General features: G+C 40.2%; 1 protein-coding gene across 29 annotated transcripts in view; it reads left to right on the top strand.

Annotated features, from left to right (window-relative positions):
* Positions 1–20,790, top strand: part of MAGI1 (membrane associated guanylate kinase, WW and PDZ domain containing 1) — a 336,815-nt gene that overhangs the window by 156,900 nt on the left and 159,125 nt on the right. For all 29 annotated transcript variants that reach the window (XM_027640098.1, XM_027640082.1, XM_027640100.1 and 26 more), the window contains exon 2: positions 9,935–10,051. In XM_027640098.1, coding sequence (XP_027495899.1) covers positions 9,935–10,051 — 117 coding nt within the window. The remainder of the gene's footprint in view (positions 1–9,934; positions 10,052–20,790) is intronic.

Raw genomic sequence — 20,790 nt, 5'->3', positions numbered from 1 at the left:
TCATTCTGCATTCACTTCAGTTGTGTAGGAGGGTTTTTTTATTTTCTTTCTTACTTTTTTTTTTTTTAAAAAAAGCCTACGTGGCAGCATCAACGATTCTTGCCACTATTGACCGCTCCGTACTCCTCATTGCTCTTTCTTACTGGAACATGCAGTGCAAAATGCCCCAACACAGCAGTGTCTTTGTGTGCAAGACAGAAAGCCTTCCTCAGAGGAATGTCTCTACTTCTCTAAGTTCACCTCTGGGTCTGGCTTTCTGTAAAGTTTTGCAGAGCTGAGGCTTTGCTCAGGGCGCCTGGTTTAAGGTCACTGCCAAGAGGAAGCATTTATGGACATAACTTTAATGTTACAGCTTGACTGTCAGTCAGTTAACTCTGGTTCAACACTGATCTGGCCACAGAACTGTCTAAAGTATTTAGTGTGATGCTAATCCAAATTTCATTGAAAACAGATCTAGAGAATGTTGCATTACTTTGTTCTTTGCACACCTACCTCCCTGAGCTTTCCTGTGAAAACATTGATCAATATTAATGTTAATATTAATGGCTGTTAATCAGGATTGTAGTTTTATCTTGTAGATTTTTCATTTTATTCGGAAAATATTCTGCATTTATCATCCCAGCATGTCCCTTCTCTCACCTTGGCTCACCTTGCTCTCTACTGTCATTCCAAGAGACCACCTGACAGTCCGGACTCTCTCCTTGTTGTGTGCCTATGGATTCTTCAAAGTCAACAAGGAAAACAAAAAGCTGGGGCAAGAGTTGGGGAGCTTGCAGCATTTTTTGAGAATGGCATGGGGGGAAGAAAAGAGGTCTCCTATGAGTCAGTAGCAGCATAGGAGTGGTTAATCTCCAGCTCTTAATAGTTAGTTGGGTTCATAATTAACTATGCCTGTGAAGCACCCTGGCTGGCTCTACATCTGCCAGCATCCATATGGATGCACCAGTGTCATGTTTCTGAAGCTCTGTGCCTGGCCAGTTCAAATGTGTTTTAGAGGTATCTAAGGCCAGCAGTCATTACTACTGCTGACCTTTCTTTTCCCTTTTCTATTTGTCATGTGCTCTTGCTGTTGAGCTGTGTGTTTTCAGTTACCCATATTTTTACGTCACATGTATCAGATTTTCCCTCCTTAGACTTTCCTGGGGCAGATATGGTTGCCACTTTCTCTGGAGAAATGTCATCGTTTATTTAGTGTTGTGGTGCTTCAGGATCCATATGGACACAAAAGGTATCACATGATTTAAGAAGAGAGGAGCAGAAAATGTCCTCATATTCTTATCATGCTGTTACTTTAAGGCAGGATCCCTCTGCATTGAAACCTGCTGTAGCCTGTAGCAAAGCTGAGGCAAAGATCAACAGCATCAGGTTTTTGCTTCATGTGAACACAAGCTTTAGCAACCCCCAGTAATTTGTGTCACCTGCCAACACTGACCTGCTCAGGCACAGGAAAAAAAACCAAACTCAAACCTCAGTATTTTGTGGAAGAGAGTAATAAAATAGTTCCCTCTTGAGGTAGAAAGATCCGATTTGTCTACCTGTGGCAGACCATGCTCCCCTTCCTGGGGTGCCATCGTGGCTGTGTGACCTCCCTCTATCCCAGGTCAGGGTTATCCTGGGCTGCAAAGATGTTGCAGGGTGAAGGAAAGTTTCTTCCCCAAGAGCTTCAAGAATTCAGGGCTGAAACTTTGAGGACACCAGAAGCTTGAAGAGGCCAAAGGGGGAGAAAGGCTTGACTTACTGCTGTATTTGCTGGTATTGATGGCCTGAATTCTGCTGGGGGCAACAGAAGTTTGTTTGTCATGAGTGTTCAAAATTTTCAGGCCTGGTGTATAAATAACAATATTTTTTTCTTTTCAACCTCCAAGGCTGAGCTCTGTGGGTTTTTCTGGCACTTCTTAGCTGAAAGGCTGTTTGTTTAAATTTGCAGTAGAAATGTGAATCCCTATTAATGCACAGAAAATAAGGTGGAGCGCCCTGTGAATGCAGTAGATGAGGTGAGGCACTCGTAGAATAGTTTCACCAGGGATTTATGATCTGTTAAGTGCATTTCTGTAGAAGCAAATGTTGGTTCATTCACCCATGCAGGTTGAGAGTGATACCAAAGGTACCGTGCCAAGAAAGCTCTTGGTTGTGCCTGATTCTGAATATGACCCGAAAGTTTTGAGTGAATACATCTCCTTCAGATTCACAGCTTACACCTAAAATAATATTTTAAGAAGTTCTGTTAGTAATAAAGTAACAAGTGTTATTCATTCTCCAGACAGGAATTACTAGCTGCACTGAAGTGCTCGCTGCTGATTCAGCAGCCAGGCTGCTGCTGAAGCCTTAACCATGCTCCATCAAAGTGCAGTTTTATTGCTGTGTAGGTAGTTCATCCTGTAACTTTGTGCAATTCTTTATGGCAGAACCCTCCAGCTTATCATAATTTCCTTCCACTGGAAGGCTTTTGCAATGAACGAGGCTTTGTTGTTCTGAGAAAGTTTTAAAGCATAAAAATTGGGAAGTGTTTTATGTTGTACTTCAAGAGGTGGGTAAAGGATGAGCAGTCATTTTGCTTTGGTTGTGGTATGGATTTGTTAGAATAATGGCAGCATCCAGGCTCTGATCTGAGCAGTTCTGCTGTGTGCAGTCTGGCTCTAGGAGGCTGGTACAAATTAGAGTAATATACTGGCTTTGAGTGGGTGTAGCATTTCCAACAGAGATCCAGTTTGTACCCTCAGACCAGTAGTTTTTGTCACCAGAAACTGTCCACGCTGTAATGGAAGCAATCATTGACAATAACAGATGAAGCTTTTATGGGGAACATCCAAACATCTGGACTTTATAGTACTGGTATTTGTCCCCAACAATAAAAGTTCATTGGTGTTTTTTGTTTGTTTGTTTAGAAGAAAAAAAGAGGAGAAAATGGAGTTGGGATCAAATTAGGTGTTTGCTGAGCCATGTTAATTGTTAAGCTGAAACTCCCATGGCAATGTTTATATATCAGTTTAGAACACTGAGCCATAAAAGGTTTTTAAGTTTACTTGTGTTAGGAAAATGTAGTAGCAATTAATTTACCAACATGTTACAGGTTTACAAGGTGCCTTCATTTCATGGGTGGCTGGAAGACAGACATGCTTAGTATATATTGAATTTAAGAAGCCACATGAATGCTTAAGGCTTTTAAACTGGATGTTTGTGCTTTGTGATCTTATTTGAACTCTGGCCAACCATGATGAATGTTTTCTTGTATCTTTGACCTCACAAGAGACATGAAATAACAAATGTAGGTACTGGACTTTATTTACTTATTTACTTAGTAGTTAAAACAAGAAAGCAAACAAAACCATGATGTATTGCACCTCTTCTCCCCAGCACCCCCTTGACAAATGGCTGTTGGAACAGTGCTAAACTGTGACCTTAAAGCCACAGGCGTAATGAAACTGTGATCTGGCAGATGTGACAGACTCATCTTACATAAATCACTCTCTTTTGTCACTGCTGGCATATGGCCAATGAATCTTCTAATTATTGAATGGCTTTTATAGCCCCATTATTTATAATCACTTTTGGACAGCAGCTGGAAGACAAGGATGGGACAGACTGAAACGATGTAGCACAAACTATTATCATTTCTATAACAACTGCTGGGATTAGGAATGTTTTCTGATGATGTGGTTACCAGTGCAGTCTTGTTACATGATAAAAATCTACTCAGCCTTCATTTTTAAGATGGGCTGCTGCCTCCAGTACCTTACTATGAAAATCATCCTATTAATTGATCCAGAAGTAGAATAATATGAATCTCTCCAGGCATTAACAAAATATGTATGTGAGTCTCAGGGCCACCTTTTCACAAGGACTTGATGAAAATCCATTGCAGGTATTAGTAAGAGACAGTGGTGGTGCCCTGGCACTATTGTTGTGCTAAGTGCTGTATGGAAAAGTTTTAAGAACTGTCTTCTGCTTCCCAGGAGCCCTGTCTACACCCCACTTTTTAGTAAGGATTTAATAACAGATCGAGAAATTGTCTTGAGTTACATTATTAATATTTTAATATTTCTTTAAAAAATGTGGGGTTTTTAAGGGGTATTGATAGATTTATAATCAGCTTACCTAATGTATTTTATAGTTAAGGGGAACTATTTTGCCTCTAGTTATAGATGAGTTTGCGTTGAGTGCCTTCTGCTAGGAGCAGCAGCCCTGGAAAGAGAAGCATGAGAGAAGTCACCCAACTACGAAGACCAGTCAGCTGAGATTTCAAGTCCACTTACTGCTTTAAAAAATGTGAGCTGCAGGTTCTCTGCTCATGCCTCTAAAATGAGCAAGGTTTAGGTTTTTTTGTTTGGTTTTCGTAGGGTTTTTTTCCTCTTTTCGGCAGTTCTGCATTTTGTAGCACAGAAGTAAAACCCTGCCAGCCATGATAATTTATTAGTGTTTGTTAAATACCTTCAGATAGAGATCTTCAGATGAAAGACAGTATGTTACAATCAGGGGTTTATACTGCAAATCCAACATGTGTCTTTAAAAAATTGAATCCTTCCCTCTCGATGTAGACATCAGGCCAGCGAGAGAGAGAGCCTTAATCCAGATGACTCTATTGCACTTTTATCCCTTTAGTGAGGCCTTTAACCTTTCATTGCTTCATGGCCCTGTTGTTTTGAAATGGTCTTTGTCTGCCCACAGAGAATCCCTCTGCTAAAGATGCCTTTAAACAGAGTTCCTGACAAGAGAGGGGGGATTCTGGTGCAATTCAGGAATGGAAAACGGATTTTTCCAGTTCAGATGCTATCAGCCCCTGTGAATGTAGCAATTGATAGCCTTCCCAAAGAAGGGTAAAGCAAAAAAATATATACTGGTGTAATCTGCTTACAGGAGTGTAATATAGGTCAGGGACCAGTGTGTCCCGGGCTTGACCCTGACCCATCTTTGCACGAGCATCTATAGGCTCTGTCAGAGTATGGCTCTTTATCAGGATTATCTATGACCATCTCTAAACATAAATGGGATAAAACAGCTGCAGTAATTAATATAAACTATAAAATGATACTTTCCAAAGGCATAAAACATGAGTTTAAAATATATCTTCAGAATACACATATTGCGCAGTTCTGGCATCGTCTCTCCACCAGCTGGCAGGAAGGTGCTGGCAGCCTTGTGATGTTCACACTCAGCTTTTTCTTGGAAAAAAAAAAATTCAGGTTTTGCTTGGTCACTTATGCAGTCTGCTTTCCTTATTGCAAGGCAAGATGTCATTAAGGCAAGAGGCTTTCAGCCCCCAGGTCTGTGCTGCTGCTTGGTGGTGGGATTGCTCTCGAAGAGAGGATGTTCTCACAGGGCAAAGACGCTGCTGGATGATCCCACGTGCAGCTTTCTTCCTGCAGAAAGTGGGAATTGTAGCAGTAAGTGTCAGAGCACAGCTTCTCTAGTGACTTCATATCAGGTAACTGTTGGAGGACAAATGTGTGACAGAATTGCAGGTTTGAAAAGAACGTGTTTAGAAAAAGTCAATATATTTCATTAATCACAAAACCATCTAAGGTACATTTTGAGCTGCACAAAACTGACAAGGAGGGTTTATTGTTTCTCAGAAAACCATATGTCAGTAAATATTTTTTTTTCTGTGACAGATGTTTCCCCCTTGAGTTTCCTTTTACTACTAAAATATTGTTGTTGCAGTGTAGTGGTGGGGGAGGATGATTGTTGTTCTCTAAAATAGAGTATAATAATTAAGAATAACTGAGAGAAACAGCCATTTAGTGAGTTGCTCTTTGTTTCATTCAAAGGTAGGGAAGGATTCAGATAATAAAATGGAAATATCTCAAATTTGGAGTAGTACTATGGGGAGAGAAACAGTGAAAAGCTGGTTCTCTGACTGTATCTTTACATGAAAAAGGGGCATTGGCTTTGTTCAGTGGGGAAAAAAGGGGAAAGAAACTGTTGCAAGAGCAACAAAAACCTTTGAACATGTTTTACTTATGAAAGCTTGTAAATTTTGATGAGTTTTGCATTTTTTTGTATGTTTCATTTTCTAAAGCTACATGTATCAGCCTAATTTTGATTACAGAAATAACAGGGTGATTTTTCTGCGTGCAAATAAGTGATTTCCAGCATGTCCTGGCTAGCAGGAAGGAAGAGCTGAGCAGTGGGTCTTCAGACCTGGATCCTCTGCTTTGGAAAACTGCTGGTTTTGGGTTGTCTCTCTTGTTCCTCCATTATTATCACTGTTGGACCCCTTCACGTGCTTTTAGCAGAGAAGAACGAATCTCAAATGAGTAAATGTAAAATCCAGTCTCCATGAGAACAGAGGAGTATTTTGAAGGGCAGTATATACTTCTGGTTAACACAGCTCATCTCTAAGGAAACTGGTACCAGGTATTTTCTTGAGCACAACTTACACATGGATTTAGATTTTACAAAGGGAGGACTTGTGCATAAAGGCAGGAGGTTCTGGGCATCTGCCCATCCACCCAGCCTGGTGGTCGCTGGTGTCTGGACAGAAACCATCAGAGAGTGAGGCTTGTTCTCAGGGTGAGTTTGCACAAGCCAGCGGTGCCTTTGAGGATCAGAATGAATTTTGCTGCTATGATTTGCACAGAGGAGGTTGCTGAAATGTCACTGGCATATTTTTTCAGGTTCTCAGGGACTATGGGTGCATACATTTCAGACTCAGAATATATCAGAGTTCATAAACTTGTGTCTACCACTAGAATCAACTAAATAATGCCAGTACCAAGAACATGCCCTCTCAGCTTTGAGGAGATTCTTGGGAAAGATCAGAGTGGAGTGAAACATTTGAAATGGTAAAGAATCCAACATGTTCCAGGCTGGATCCCTTTGGCAGCTTTCTACATAGAGTTAGTTTCTAAGTCAGCTCATTTTCTTCTGCCATGCAGTGGAGTGAGCTGAGTGGGGTGAACCTGCTTGTGCCCACAGCTGTGGTTTCAGCCACTGCAGAACAGAGGTTGTCAGGGCTGCAAGAAGCCTTTATTCCTGTCAAGACTTTTCTGGAATTTAGCAACAAGAATGTAGCTTAGCAAGCTTTTTTGGGGTTGGAGTTTTTTCCCCTTTTCTTTTTTTTCCTTCCCACTTAAAATAAATGTAATAGAAATAAGCATCACTGTGAGCTCCCTGAGGGGGGACACTCATGTGAGTGCAAGTATTTCTACAGCCCCTGTTTTTCCAACTGCCTTCTAAACTAGTGCTTCAGTGACTCAGCTGGGAAATCCCAGCTACTGTATAAACCAAATAACCAAACTTTCCAGCGGGGCCATAATAGACTGAGATGCTAGATGAAATGGGCACAGAGGGAAGCTAAAAGCAGGTATCATCAGTAAATTGCATATTTTCTGTGGTCAAACAAGCCCTAGCTCAGCAGAGCTTTTTCACCTCAAGATATTATTTTGCCATAAATCATTGAATCAGGGATCACACAGTATTTTGGGAGAAGGTTTACATTATGTGATACATGCAGTTCAGTGCATTAATTTCTCCACTGGAATAAACCCTTGCATTATGTCCAAACTGTTTGTCATATTTATCCATTTTTACTAGAAAAAAACACTTTGTGCAAAGAAAAATATGGACTGTTTAGTTAAAAGATAAAGAACTGCTTTATTATTTCAGCAGGTGCTCTTTTTGTTGTGCCCAGTCTCCCTCTGGAGTAAAACAGTGTGATATGATATCAAACATCTGGGGTTTGGAAAGTCAGCTCTGATATTGAAAAACTGTAGCCCACAGGTCTATGAAACCCTCCAGGTGCCTCCTATGTGGGAAACCAGTTTTATGGTGTAATAACTGGAGACCTTTTGTTAGAAAATGGGTTGATAATCTGCTCTTGGAGTGAGGGATGTTGCTGGGGTCACTCAGGAAAGTGTGTTGAGCCAATTATATCTCCCTTAATTTCAGTTTTGTTGTTTGAGCCGTTTCTGTAATGAGTGTCTTGGTCTTTAAAAATTTTCCTTCTATTAATAGCTGCCTGAGCCTTCCTTTCTTCAGTAAGAGATTTAATTAAACAAAAAAGCTGTCAGGAGAACGTAAATACAAATCACTTAGTTATTTTTAAAATTTGACTTAGTACTGCAGAGTACAGAGGGGGGTTTTTTGTGTTTAGTTTTGTTTTTAAACCAACATTTATGTTAAAATTTGCAGGGCTGCAGTAGGCAGGTGGGCTGATCCTGTCCATGGGCATGTAACAGTTTCCACTTGCTCATGTCACCCTTTGCCTGGTGCTGCTGCCAGCTCCCAATCCCACCATCCAACTGCACTCCATTGCAGTATTATTATTCTTGATTTGCTCTGCGGTGATTCCTAGAGGCTCCAGCCAGGAATCTGCAACTGTGGTGCTATGTTCAGTGCCCAGAAGCACTGAGATGATCTCTGCATTACATACTCAATAATCCAAAAAAATCATAATGCAAATGATAAAAAACCACAGAAACAGCTGCAGTGGTTCAGCCCGAGGTCCATGTAGACCAGCATTTTGGCTCCAGCTGAGGCCATAATTAAGATGCCTGGCAAAGGAAAGGAAAAGAGCAAGATATTTGATATTCTCCCACTTCTTTCCCAGGTTTCCCAACACTATCAATTTAATTTTCAGCTCAGGGGATTTCCTACACCCTCTTCTTTTCAAGGCCATGTTGGATGGGGCATTGAGCAACCTGGTCTAATGGAAGGTGTCCATGCCCACAGCAGGGGATGAGAACAAGATGATCTTTAAGGTCCCTTCCAACCTGTTCTAAATCCATTCCAAACCATTCTATGATTCTGCAACCCCAAGTGGGTCTGTCTTTTCCATTTCGCCTTGAATCTCCTCAATAACCTTGTTGCACTGAAAGTGCTCTCCAGTGAGATGTGCACAGCCTGTGTGAACTACTGCCCTTGCTGCACGATTTTGAACCAGGCTCCCATTACCCTTCCTTGGTGTCTCCCAGGCCTCGTGTTGGGAGAGGCAGGGAGTGCTCAGTCCCCAGCTGACCTCGGGACGTGTTGGAGGCCGATGTCCACAACAGGCTGCAGCATCCCAGCCCACTCTCTTGGTCCTTGTGTTGCAACTGCTCCTGACTTTGATCATCCTGGTTTCATTTTTCGGAAGCTTTTGCAGTGTTTTTTTCTTTTTAGAACAGAAGAGTTTCTATCCCTGTTTTTGCTCTTCAGCCAAATTAATGTCAATGTTATTTCCTATTCCCATCTTGCAAATATTTTGAGGGGAAAGACTTCATTAAGTTTCTTCACCTTATATGTGCTGTTACAAGAAAGGATTTGGTGTTCAGCAACTGGCATTGATCATTAACAGCTACATTTTTTTCTTTTCTTTTTTTTTTTCATTGTTGTTTTGTTTTTAACTAATTTATCTTATTCTGGCACACTTCTGAAAGTGTTCAAAACTGAATGGGGGAATGAATACATTTAAGTGAAAAGCATTGGATGCTATTCTGTTGTTTTTAAGGACTTTGGGTGCTCTTAACTCCTTCCGTCTATTCTTTCCTAACTCCTGCTGTGGGCTGTAGTAGATACTAATACAAAGTACAGCACTTATTTGATTTTGTGCCATGTTCAGCTTTATTAGTACCTCCAATGGGAGCAGCTTTTGCCTTCTATCTGTCTGCCCAGCTCACCCTCCAGTGAGTTGCAAAAACAATACTCTACCTTTTTTATTTTTCTTTTTTCCCATCATCTGTCTTTCTCCATTTGCTCAGAGAAATAAGTAATAAAAGGGAATGATGATCTGTTTAACACCACAGGAAGAAAGATGCATTATGAGACAAGAGAGACCTCTTGTTTACAGCGAGTTATTTTTGGTAATTAGCCATTTGTAGAGGAAGATGAGCCTCCGCTCGTAAAGTCAGCATGGCATAATTTAGGGAACTCTGAATAGAAATCTAACATTTGCCTCAATTGGAAATGTTAATTGTATGCATTTAGAAATAAATAAATGGCTGTTTTTTCTTTGCAGGAAGCAGACTGAACAAAGATCTGCGCCATTATCTCAACCAGAGGTTTCAGAAAGGATCGCCGGATCACGACTTGCAGCAGACTATTAGAGACAACCTTTATCGCCATGCTGTGCCTTGTAAGTAACAAAACCTCGGCCTGGTGGACTACACGTAGTTGAAGTCCATCTTTGTTTTTGAGGAGCCTTTCTGTGGTGGTGTGCACGGCTCTGGGGGAGACTGTTTTCAGCTTGGGCAGACTTCCATGTGTGGCAGCAGACAGGGTTCAGGTAGGGTTGAAAAGGAAAATGACTCATCCCTGAACTCTGCTTTTTTGATTACCTTTTTGGAGCAGTTGATGGTTTGATGCAAGCCCTTGATGCCTACTTTGGAGAAAAACCCTAAAAAAACTGCCATAAAGTGAGTGCTTGCCATAGAAGCAGTCTATATTAATATCATGATGGTGAATGTTCCTTATTGGTTTGAAACCTATGAATAAAAAAACCGCTCCTATTTTTGTTTCCTTAGCAGAACTTTATTTCTGATGCTTATTTAACTTGTAGAATTGAACGGTGTTTTATGGCTGGGTGCCATTGTAGCAGACAACTGCCACTGTTGGAAGATTGTCCTTGATTCACATAGGAGATAAGCAGCAAAAGTTAGTAAAGCTGAGAAAAAAATGCTCACTTTCACTCAAAAAAAACCCCAAGCAGGAGAAAACCTGAGAAGTCTAGAGCGTGGTAATCTTTAGAAGGTCAGAATCGTTACTCAAAATGAGCCTGTCCTTGGCATTTTGGGAAGACATACAAAGTGTGGAGAGTGATCCTACTTTGTTTCACCTCTGTTTGACATTCTTCAGCTGCCAGGGGACACTATTGTAAAGAAAAGGTTTTTCTGCTTAGCCTGGATGAGCTGTAGGAATAATGGCATGCCTTTCAGATCAGGATGGGATAAGAACTAGTAAACATCTTAGTTACAAGATACTGAAATGAACAGCAAAATATTTTGAAGTTTTCTCTCTCAGTGTGAATAGGAGATTGTTTATCCTGGTAGATACATAAATACTGAATAATTATGTTGCAACTCAAAAATAAGTATTTGCCAACAAAAATTACATAATGGTGCACAAAGCAATCACCATTTTCAGTCTGAGTGCTGCATAAAGAAGAGCTGTGTAAGACCACAGTTAAAATTGGGTGGTAACACTGATAAATGTTGATTCTTCAAATGGCAGATGCTGTTATAACACCATTGAGTTTATTCTCATTTTATCAGTGAAAAGCGTGAAACAAATTAGATTTAAAGTGCTGTGCACGGACTTAAAGAATAAATATGAATTATTATTTCCTATTGAACACTTCCATTTTCCATTTTGTCAACGTGAAATATGATTATTTTTCAATCACCTAACTTGCCAGGCTGCAGATTTTTAAAACACAGTGCAAAAAGTGCCTTCCAGGAGAGCACATGCAGTGTTAGGCTTGGGAGATGCAATGTTGTGATACTAATGTCCTTCTGCCTATGTGTTATATTTCATTTCCTGAAGCAACAAATAAAACAAATGAGTGTAAGTTCTGGGGAAGCATTTTACACGTTACCAAGGTTACATTTTTTAAATGCTTTCCATTGATTCTTTTATTTGATTTATTGAACTTGATGGTGAGTTAAACTGCTTGGACTTGCTAAAGACTTGATTTAAAATTAAGAGCAGTGAAAGTGATTCCTGTCTTTTAGAAACATCTGGGGAGACATGGGTTGTTGTACTAATAGGAATATCAGTATTTATGTTCCACTTATGAAACGAGTGGAATATCTGAGAATGGTGTTAGTTATTGTGTGTCTTCATACTTTCTGAGTTGTCAGGCAGGTAGCATTTAATTTTTTCTTCATGTACTGTGGGAAGGACATTAGAAGTATTTAAGAATTATGCTAATATTCATATGTGACTTTGAATGAGACTGACCCACGGACGGTGGGTGGAGATGCTTTACAAGTCTGGAGATTAATCTGGCTGTACGCTCATATTTTTATTCCTTGGTACATGTGACCAGTAAATCCAGAGCCCTGGACCAATCTCTAGTGCTAATGGATTATGAAGCCTTGTATTTTGAAAATGGAATTCCCTGCTGATTATGTGGTAAACACAAACAAGAATACAAGGTCACTTGGACTGAGCATGCTTGCCCAGACAGCTGCTTTTTATTGCACTAATATAAGGGCTAAATGAAGTGATAAGTAGTAAATGAAAAATGGAGAAAGGTGACATTAACCAGTTCTTCCCTAGAAATTCTAGTAAGAATACTATGTGATTCAGCTCTGACTGGTTTGGTACAGGTGGTGAGAAAATCCAGAGGGCTTGTGTTTCTCACACAGACACTGGTTGTGTGCTTGGGTGACTTGGGGACTGAGTGAAGGCACAGCTGTAGCTTTTGTAGAAGACAGAGGTCAAGCAGAGGGGAGGAAAGATGCAGCAAGTTTGACTCGACCTCGTTATTTCATATGACAATAACAGACTCTTAATCATCATTTATATTTTTTGTTTAGGAGAGTTGGCTAAGAGTTCGATTTATTTTCTGGTGAACCATTGAGGGATGATGTTACGTCCCAAAGGCGATGTGAGCATTGCCTATAGGGGTGACACGGGATGGTTTTCTGAGAGGATTTGATCTCTAAATGTGGTAACTATCATAAAGAAATGAGACATTGAAATGGACCCAAAGGTGACGTATTACTGAAATAAATAGATGAACCACACACATATTTTTGCAAAGCAAAGTCTTCCCCTGCTCCTCGGTGCCATCTGCCCCTCTGGCACTTCCTCTGAGTCCTCAGCTCCCAGCTCCCCACTGAGTTGATTCTTTTCTACCACATTCTGTAGTAAACAACAGCTGTGACAAGATTCCAGGTGGCCTCCAAGTTTGGTTGTTGTAAGTCACAAGTGCTCTGCTGTTACTATCACACCAAACCCACGGGTTTATTTACAGACCCAAAGCATTCTCCTCTGAATTCACAACTTGAGTATCATAAGCTAGGACAAGACAGAGTAAGGAAGAGGCAGGACACCTCATTTATGTACTTGGATGGTGCATAAGTGGTTATAAAGCCATGCTACAATGGGCAAATCTTTGAAGGAGTTGGTGTAGTTCAGACACTGAACTAGCTTTTATTTCAGCTGAACCACCACTGTCTGTTATTTCCTTGACTTTCTTCCTCAGGCTCTCATTTCACTGTAAAATTCACATGCTGGGTCAGAGACTTTATTTTAGAATATTTGTGTCTTTTGCTTAAGAAAAATCAAGATTTTAAAACTTGAACAAAGTTTTTCTCATATATATTTAAATGAATTACTGTTTGGGTTCGTAGCATGTAGGATCCTCTGTCAAAACTAGAAAAAAAACCCTTAAATACATCATCCAGATTAGCAAATTGTTGATCCAATCTCTAGCTACCCCTTTGCCCTGTTTTGTTGAAGCACCACATTTTTCTTTTGTTTTGATGTGCCTGATGAAAATGACTAAAGTAATGCTCTGTTTGTGGGATAGTTAATGGCTCCGTTGAGCTTGGAGTATACTGTGAGTTGGCAACAATTCTGTGATTACCCCTTGGCCATGACTGTACCAGAAGTGCTTTGACTGATGCAAAGACTTGGCCTGCACCTTATTTCTGGTGTGGATTTCAATTATTCAAGCTCAACTTTGCCAGCCCAAACACTGAAGAGCAAAAGGGCAGGTTTATCAACTGTCTGAGGCATCTTGCTGGGGTGCGTCTGAGTCCACCTGTGCTAACAGAAGTTGGTGTGATTTGCATGACACCTGATTTGGGGGAGGCTGAGAGTTGGTGATGTGGAGCGTGTTGACATCCTGGCTTTAGGTTTCAGAGAGCGTTTCTAGGAGCAGAGCTTCCCCAAACGGGATTGTTGTATGTAAAGATTTGCCTAGTGGAAAATGTAATTGATTAGTTGGAAGTACATGTAAGAGTATATTCATTTAATAGGTGTTTCCATGTAGTCCTACCTTGGGATACCTGTGCAATAGTGTTAATTAAGGAAGATATGTGATAGCAACTCACTTTAAGGTACTAATGCAGCAGCGTGTCTAAACCACTGTTCACAGGAGGCTGAATAGACAGGATTATCTTCCTCTTTTTGAAATGATGGTAGAGGGCATCTGTTTAACATAAACAAGCAGTACTGGCCATTTGTCCTAGTTGCTTATTCTCAACAAGCTGACAGCAGTTTTCTTCTGAGAGTGCATCAACAAGAATCAGAGAGATGATATTATTTCCCTAAAGCTTAGCTCAGCATGTTGGGGGTTTTTTTTCCACTTACTTGTTTCTTCACTTGTTTCATTCCTGTGTGACATGCAGAGGCAGCTGTGATGGGTCTTGTATCTGTGTCTTTATTTGCCAAAGTAAAGGAGCAGACATGACTGAAATAACAGCTCATTGGGTCCCCTCCCTATTTGTGTGTATTCTGCATTTACCTTATTTCAGTAGTGTACCATTCCTTCCTTTGCCAGGCCTTCAGAAGCAAAACTCTGGAAGGTGCAAGGTCTTTTTGATGGCAAATGAAATGGGGACAGTGCTGTGGCTACCACGGAGTTAAGTCTTAGATGTCACACTAGATACTATATGGCATTCTTTTCTTATTTTTCCCCTCTTCTTCACAAAAATGGCTTTTAAACCTTCAGGAGGTCATCATTCAACAGTTGATTCACTTTCCCAAAACAAGTACATGCCCTGGGATTAATTGGCTGGAGATGTGAACATTAGAGATTTACTGCTTTCATTTCTGCTGTCTGTTCTCTCACCTTCCCAGAGTTTGATCTGTTCCTCTGTCTTCAATTACAGAACAGTAGCTCCAACTGTTGTGGTTAGTCTTATAGGAGAGTGTGGAGGAAAATGGAAAGAAATGGATAAAAATCAATAGTGTAAGTGTCGAGTGATCTGTGAGGAGGCTTAGAAAAAGCCAGCAACACCCAGGCACCTGGCTGGCCTGAGCTCTCTCACGTTTCAGTGGGAAATCTGAGAGCAAGTTTCTTTAGTCCAAGTGATCTGCTGGTGCAAAGGAAAGGCCTCCTTTCTAAGGAAAACAAATAATATTGAACAAGGAAACTTCACAGTATTGATAGGACAAACTTCAGTAAGTGGGTTAGAAGAACACATTGAAGCTTATGATCTGAATTAATGGGTTTTGTGGATAATTGAACTTCCAAAAGGTAGTTGGGTTGCTCCAGGAGTCTGATTACTGCTGCACGTGTAACCACCATCATCTGCAGGTAATGGAGGACTAGGGAGGCTAAATGGGCTGGAGTGTGATGAAACTGCTGTCAAATATGCAGACTTAGGTGATTTCCCAGGATAGTTTTTAAAGTTCTGTAGCTCTGGGTGCCCTGTAAGTGTTTCTGAACTTCAGAAAGAATTGATAGAATTGATATACAAAGCAGCTTACAGAAGGTTCTTTTCTCTGGAATATTGGATATAAAAGTATATCAATATACTGGGGGAATATGCTGAAGTGAAGCATAAAGACCTTTATGTTAAAAATTAATGTGTTTTTACATATGAGGATATTTGAGTCACAATTTTAAAGGTATTTTTAGTTACTAATTTTTATTAAGGATAAACAGAATCTCTGACAGTGCACATTAGTTTTCTTCCCAGGCAATAAATCATCAGTTTATGTACACAAATGTTCTTTGAATTCTCAAAAGCTTTCCAGACCTGCAGCCGTATTTATTATCCAAGTACCTTTTGTTGCAGTTCCCTTCCTAGAGGTGTAATTCTGCTTTTGTAATGAGAAATAGTTGCAGTGTCCATGAAATATTCATTTGAAAGCCCGCACTGATAAGGTGAGGAACAGCAGACTCTTTTCTAACACAAAAAATAATTAATTGTTTTACAAGATTCACGTTAGGAAAAAAATTTAAATATTTTTCAAATAGTAGCCTTATCACTGAGACACAACATATGGGTACCAGCAGTATGTAAAGATATTACTTTTTCTCAAGAACATTTGCTTGTGAGTTAATCCAACTCTGTAGAATAAGAGGTATATTTTCCATGCCAGCTATGTACACACATTTACCTTTTCAGCAGGGACTGTGTCCTGAGTACAACCAGTGGCTTGAAAAAACCCTTTTTGCTGTGTTCCAGGGAGTGCCGAATTGCAGCACTGTCTCCTGCAGTTTTCAAGGTTATAATTCTTTCACATATTAGTGAACCCAGATGTATTTTCACTTCTAAAAGAGAGAAGAATACCCTGTTTTGAGCAACAGGTCCAGAATGTCTGTAGTTTAGTTCCTTTCTATAGACAATCATTTTTGTTTAATCTGGGAGACTTTTTTCCATCTGGTCTGTCCTTTCAGATCAATAGCACATTTTGTGCCAGTGGAACTATTGTTTGGGGGTGGGTTTGTTTATTTGTTTTGATTTTTTTAATTTGGAAATAAAAGCACTTATGATAGCAAATATTGTTCCATCTGCTTATCCATTTGTGAGGAATAGCTTTTCTGTATTTCACTGTGCACCCAGTTGAAATTGCATGAGGCACCAGAGAACAGTACAAAGCAGAGGAGCTCAGCCTTACAGGCTCTCCCATGCCACTTGCCAAAGGAGATTTGGGTAAGAAGTGTGGGAAGAGATTACAGGGCTAGTTTTCTTTGTTTGCTTTGTTAGTCCCTGGTGTACTTAATTTTGCATTTTTTTCTCACCGCAGTTGCTTTGTACCATGGCAAAGCATCTGTGAGTGAATATTTAGGTAGCTCAAACAATGTGCATATGTTTTAAAACATAACGGTTTCTAAGGTGAGAATCTGAGAAAGCAGAGAATAAATCAGAGCTGAGAGCAGATACTGCTGTTTGGAGGTTGAAGGGTGGAGATGAATTACCCCAAATTATTTACTTCAAAATTAGCTCTATCCTGCCATAGTTTTTCATATGGTGTCCCAGGGTCCTGATTAGATCATTTGTGATGGCTGCAGTGCCACAGCTTTTGATTTCTAGGCAGTTTGATTTCTTTTCAACTACCACCATGCATCTGTTCAAGCTTTACAGGGTATTGATTATGCTACAAGGCAAGAGAACGTGTGTTCCAAGCCAAAGGAAGGGTTTAAAATGAGGAAAAATTAAATTGTAGCTGTTTTTTAAGCTGCTTTTCTACTCACATTTACATTTTGGGCTTCACATTTGGTATTTCATGATTAACTCCCTCTAGAAAGCACCCATCACTGTATAGGTATGTTTGTGCTTGGATGTGTTGGTTGTTCCACGGTTACAAGTCTTGTGCTTCTTTCATCAAAGATGTCAGTATTTAAAAAGGAACACCTGTAAATCTCATTGATATGATATTATTCTAGTCCAGTGTGTGATACCTGCAGTGTAGTGTGGGCAAAACCAGTGGGACTGCAGAGGAGGCAATGCCTGTGTGATTCCCAGTCACACACACTGCTACCGTGACAGTCTCAGAGCCCGGGGGGGCAGTGGCAGATGCAAGCTCCTGATGCTTTGATGGGGGTGCAGAGTTGTCACATTTCATCTTCAAACAACTTTTTTTTTTTTGTTTAACAGTACCATGCTTCTTCACATAAAGCATGCTGTATTTTTCCTCTAAATCCTTTTTGTCTTTATTTCAGCAGAGAGGCGATTAGCCGTGTAATCATTTATAAAGCTGTTTAGATTCTGCTAGCTGGTTTTCTTTGGGGAGAGTCATATCCAGTACCTTTACTGGGAATAACTCTGTAAATTAATCTTCATTGATTTCCTCCCCCCCCCCCAAATGAATAAGAAGGTAAAAAAAATTGAACACTTATCTCTAGTTATGCCTCTATTGAAGGAAAAATAAATCTTTCTTATTAGTCCTAACAGTCTAGATGTATCCTTTTTTAATAATGTCTTCTTGAATAATTAGTGCTTTGAGTTATGAAGTCAAAATTCCTGGGTCATTGCCAGAACAGATTTGTTTAAGGGGGACACCAGTTCTCTGAATTCCTTTTAAAGGGCTTTGTAATGTCCCAGACTGCTCTTAATTAGTGATTTAAGAGGAAATACATCTGTTTGACTGAGGATTCTGAAAATTATTATTTGAATGGAAATGTTTAATAAATGGCTCTTTGAAAGGCTAATGTATCTTCAAAATGAGACGTGTATCATGGAGTGATCGGGTGGATAGTTCTGCTGCAGTTCTACTTGCAGAATCTTTTTGGAGCTGAAGATGGAGAGAAACATCAAAGACCTTTGGAAGCATCATCTGCTATTGAATTACATTTCATACTTCATCATTCATTCACTACCTGCACTTTTTCTTTGAACTTTGAGTTTAACACTTCATTTCCCAGGGGGAAAAGCTGTAAACAAATGTTGATGTTGGTAAAAGGAGGCCTTTAGGAAGAAGCAGTACAGCTAATTATAAACATTGATGATACATCATTTTTATCTCAGACCATCATGGCAACTCAAATACCAAAATTTAAAGCTACTTAATGGGAGATTTGTCATATGCTAAAAATGTGCAGGTAATCTTTGCTCTATTGGGGATTTGTACTGGCAAGCCTCAGAACTGAGGGGCTGGAGCAGGTGCTGCGGGAAGAAGGAGCTCCAAATTAAGAAGCTGCTGCTTTTAGCAAACTCTTCCTTGAATACATGAGGAGATGGCTATTAATAAACACAGCATTACCATCTCCTGGTGTTCACAGGTCTTGAGTAAGCAATCAAAACCTTGAAACTGGATACTTTGACTCTTTTCATTTACCTATTAGTTTCTGAGCCTTTACTGCCATCTTTGTTCATGTTTTCTAGGGGGAGTTTTTGGTGTTTTGTTTTGTTCAGAGTGGAATAGCACATGAGAGCTGAAAATGTGCTTGAATAGTGAGGGTTCTAGCAGTTCTCTTAAATCAGGGTGTGTAAGGTTTTGAAAAGAGGTTGCAAGACGTGCAAGAGAGTCAGGGAAAACCCAGGAGGACACTATATGGCAGTGCAGAAGTAGGAAGGCTGGATTCAACAGTGGGGCAGAGCTGGACCCAGTTCTTTCAGGAATGTAAATACCCCATTGTGTTCATAAATATCTCTCCCATTTTTGCATTCCCATCATTTTAAAGATATATTTTGCTATCTCAGCCTTTTGCAGTCCTCTGCAACACCCTGTTCTCTGGAAGGGAACAGCTGATGAGGTGCAGTAGTGCTGCTCCTGTGTAACTAACCACATTGGAGAATCACATTGACAGACATTCTGTAAATTGCCCACATTATAGAACATTGATGATACCATTAAAGTGGTAAATTTAATATTATGGTACTATTAGATTTCTCCCTCATTAACTCTGATCTGATAAACAACCTCCGGCATATTTTGAAGGTAATAATCACCTTACAATCACTACTGCTCCTCTCTATCTGGCATTTGAAGCTCCTATGGATTTATGGTCCTTCTGTCATCTGATCTGTACTTACTCCTTTATTTCTTCTTTGAACTTGTGCTTACAAGCACACCCTTTCCTAGAGGGCCCTGGGCATGCAATTATCACTTAACAGCCAGAATAAAGTCATCCTAAATTCCATTCCTGAGATTTTGGACAAAATGGGCTTTAAAGAATAAAATTAACCCACTGTTGAGACAAGCACAATGCAGACCTGAAGAAGTGTTTTAGGACTGGGCAATCCCTAAGGGTTGGCAAAGGGAAATGTTGGCAGCAGGGGTTGTGTTCTTGGCTTTTGCAAGCAGGTATCAGAGCAACCCTCTACAAACTCTTGCTGGACTTGCAGGTGGTGAAGAGCGGACCGAGGGGATGCTGTGGCAGGGGGTGTGATGGGTGCTGGGCACAGCCCTGCTGGGCAGAGCAGCCCTGGTGCAGTGTGCCTGGGAGCTGGAAACACTGTAGAAGCCTTTCTTTGTGCTGTCTTGTCCAGCAGAGGCAGCAACTTCCACTCCCAATCACTCAAGCAACAAAACCATGAGCTGCAGCTTAACCAAGTAACCTTAGCTCCTCTGGACTGGCAGGAGGCTTCTGCAGAGGTATCACTCGCCTCCTTGTTTTCCTAAGTGAGTCATGGTTTAATTAGAGCGCTGTCTCGAGGAGGAGGTGGTTGTTATACATCACCTATCACAATGTAAAAGTGGAAAGCGACGCTGAAACGCTGACCCTTAATCTGAAGTGCACCATCTGTGTTTTATTTCCACATCTTGCTGAGTTTACAGTTATTTGAATTCACAGTTTGTTCCCCATTTGCTGTTCCCACATGGTAAGTGAATTGGATCCAAAATGTACTGATGAAAGAATGAGAAGTCTGTTGGAGAAGTTTGTTTCTACCTACAAGAGTGTTCTATCTCACACTTTTTCCACCCTATGAGTTAAATCCCAGCTGTAAAATCTTGTCTCAAGATGGTCTTCTTTCATGGTGGGAAGTTGGGGTTACGGTAAGGACAAAGACTCCTTTCCCCATCCTGAAGTGATTTATGGTTTGCCTTTGACTTTCAGCTCTAGAAAAGATAGAGTTCATACATCTAACAAAGTATTTCCTTTGCTGTTTCTGTAAATTTGTGTGGATACTTGTGGTGGTGCTTGGATTTGGAGCACCACTCTTATTTAGTATTTTTTATTTGTTCATATGGGCCAAAGTATTTGATGCTAAATTATGATTGGGTATAATGTAATGATGAGAGCTGTACTTACGATTGTGATAATTTTCATGGTGCAACTTTGAGTTGCTCTGATTTTAGAATGGGCAAACAGCTCAAAAACAGGTTGAATTTTTTATTCTCCCTTCTTTCTATTTTTTCTACTGGCAGCAACCATTTTCTTAAGACATAACTAAATGTAAAAAAAAGATATAAAATTTAAACATGTCATATTTCAAAAGCAAGCCTTCAATATGCTGAAGGCTGTAT

Source organism: Corapipo altera, unplaced genomic scaffold (assembly GCF_003945725.1).
Source record: "Corapipo altera isolate COAL_440 unplaced genomic scaffold, ASM394572v1 55, whole genome shotgun sequence".
NCBI classification, from domain to species: domain Eukaryota; kingdom Metazoa; phylum Chordata; class Aves; order Passeriformes; family Pipridae; genus Corapipo; species Corapipo altera.
Note: the sequence above shows the minus strand (reverse complement) of the source record. Positions and strands in the feature narration are given on the sequence as shown.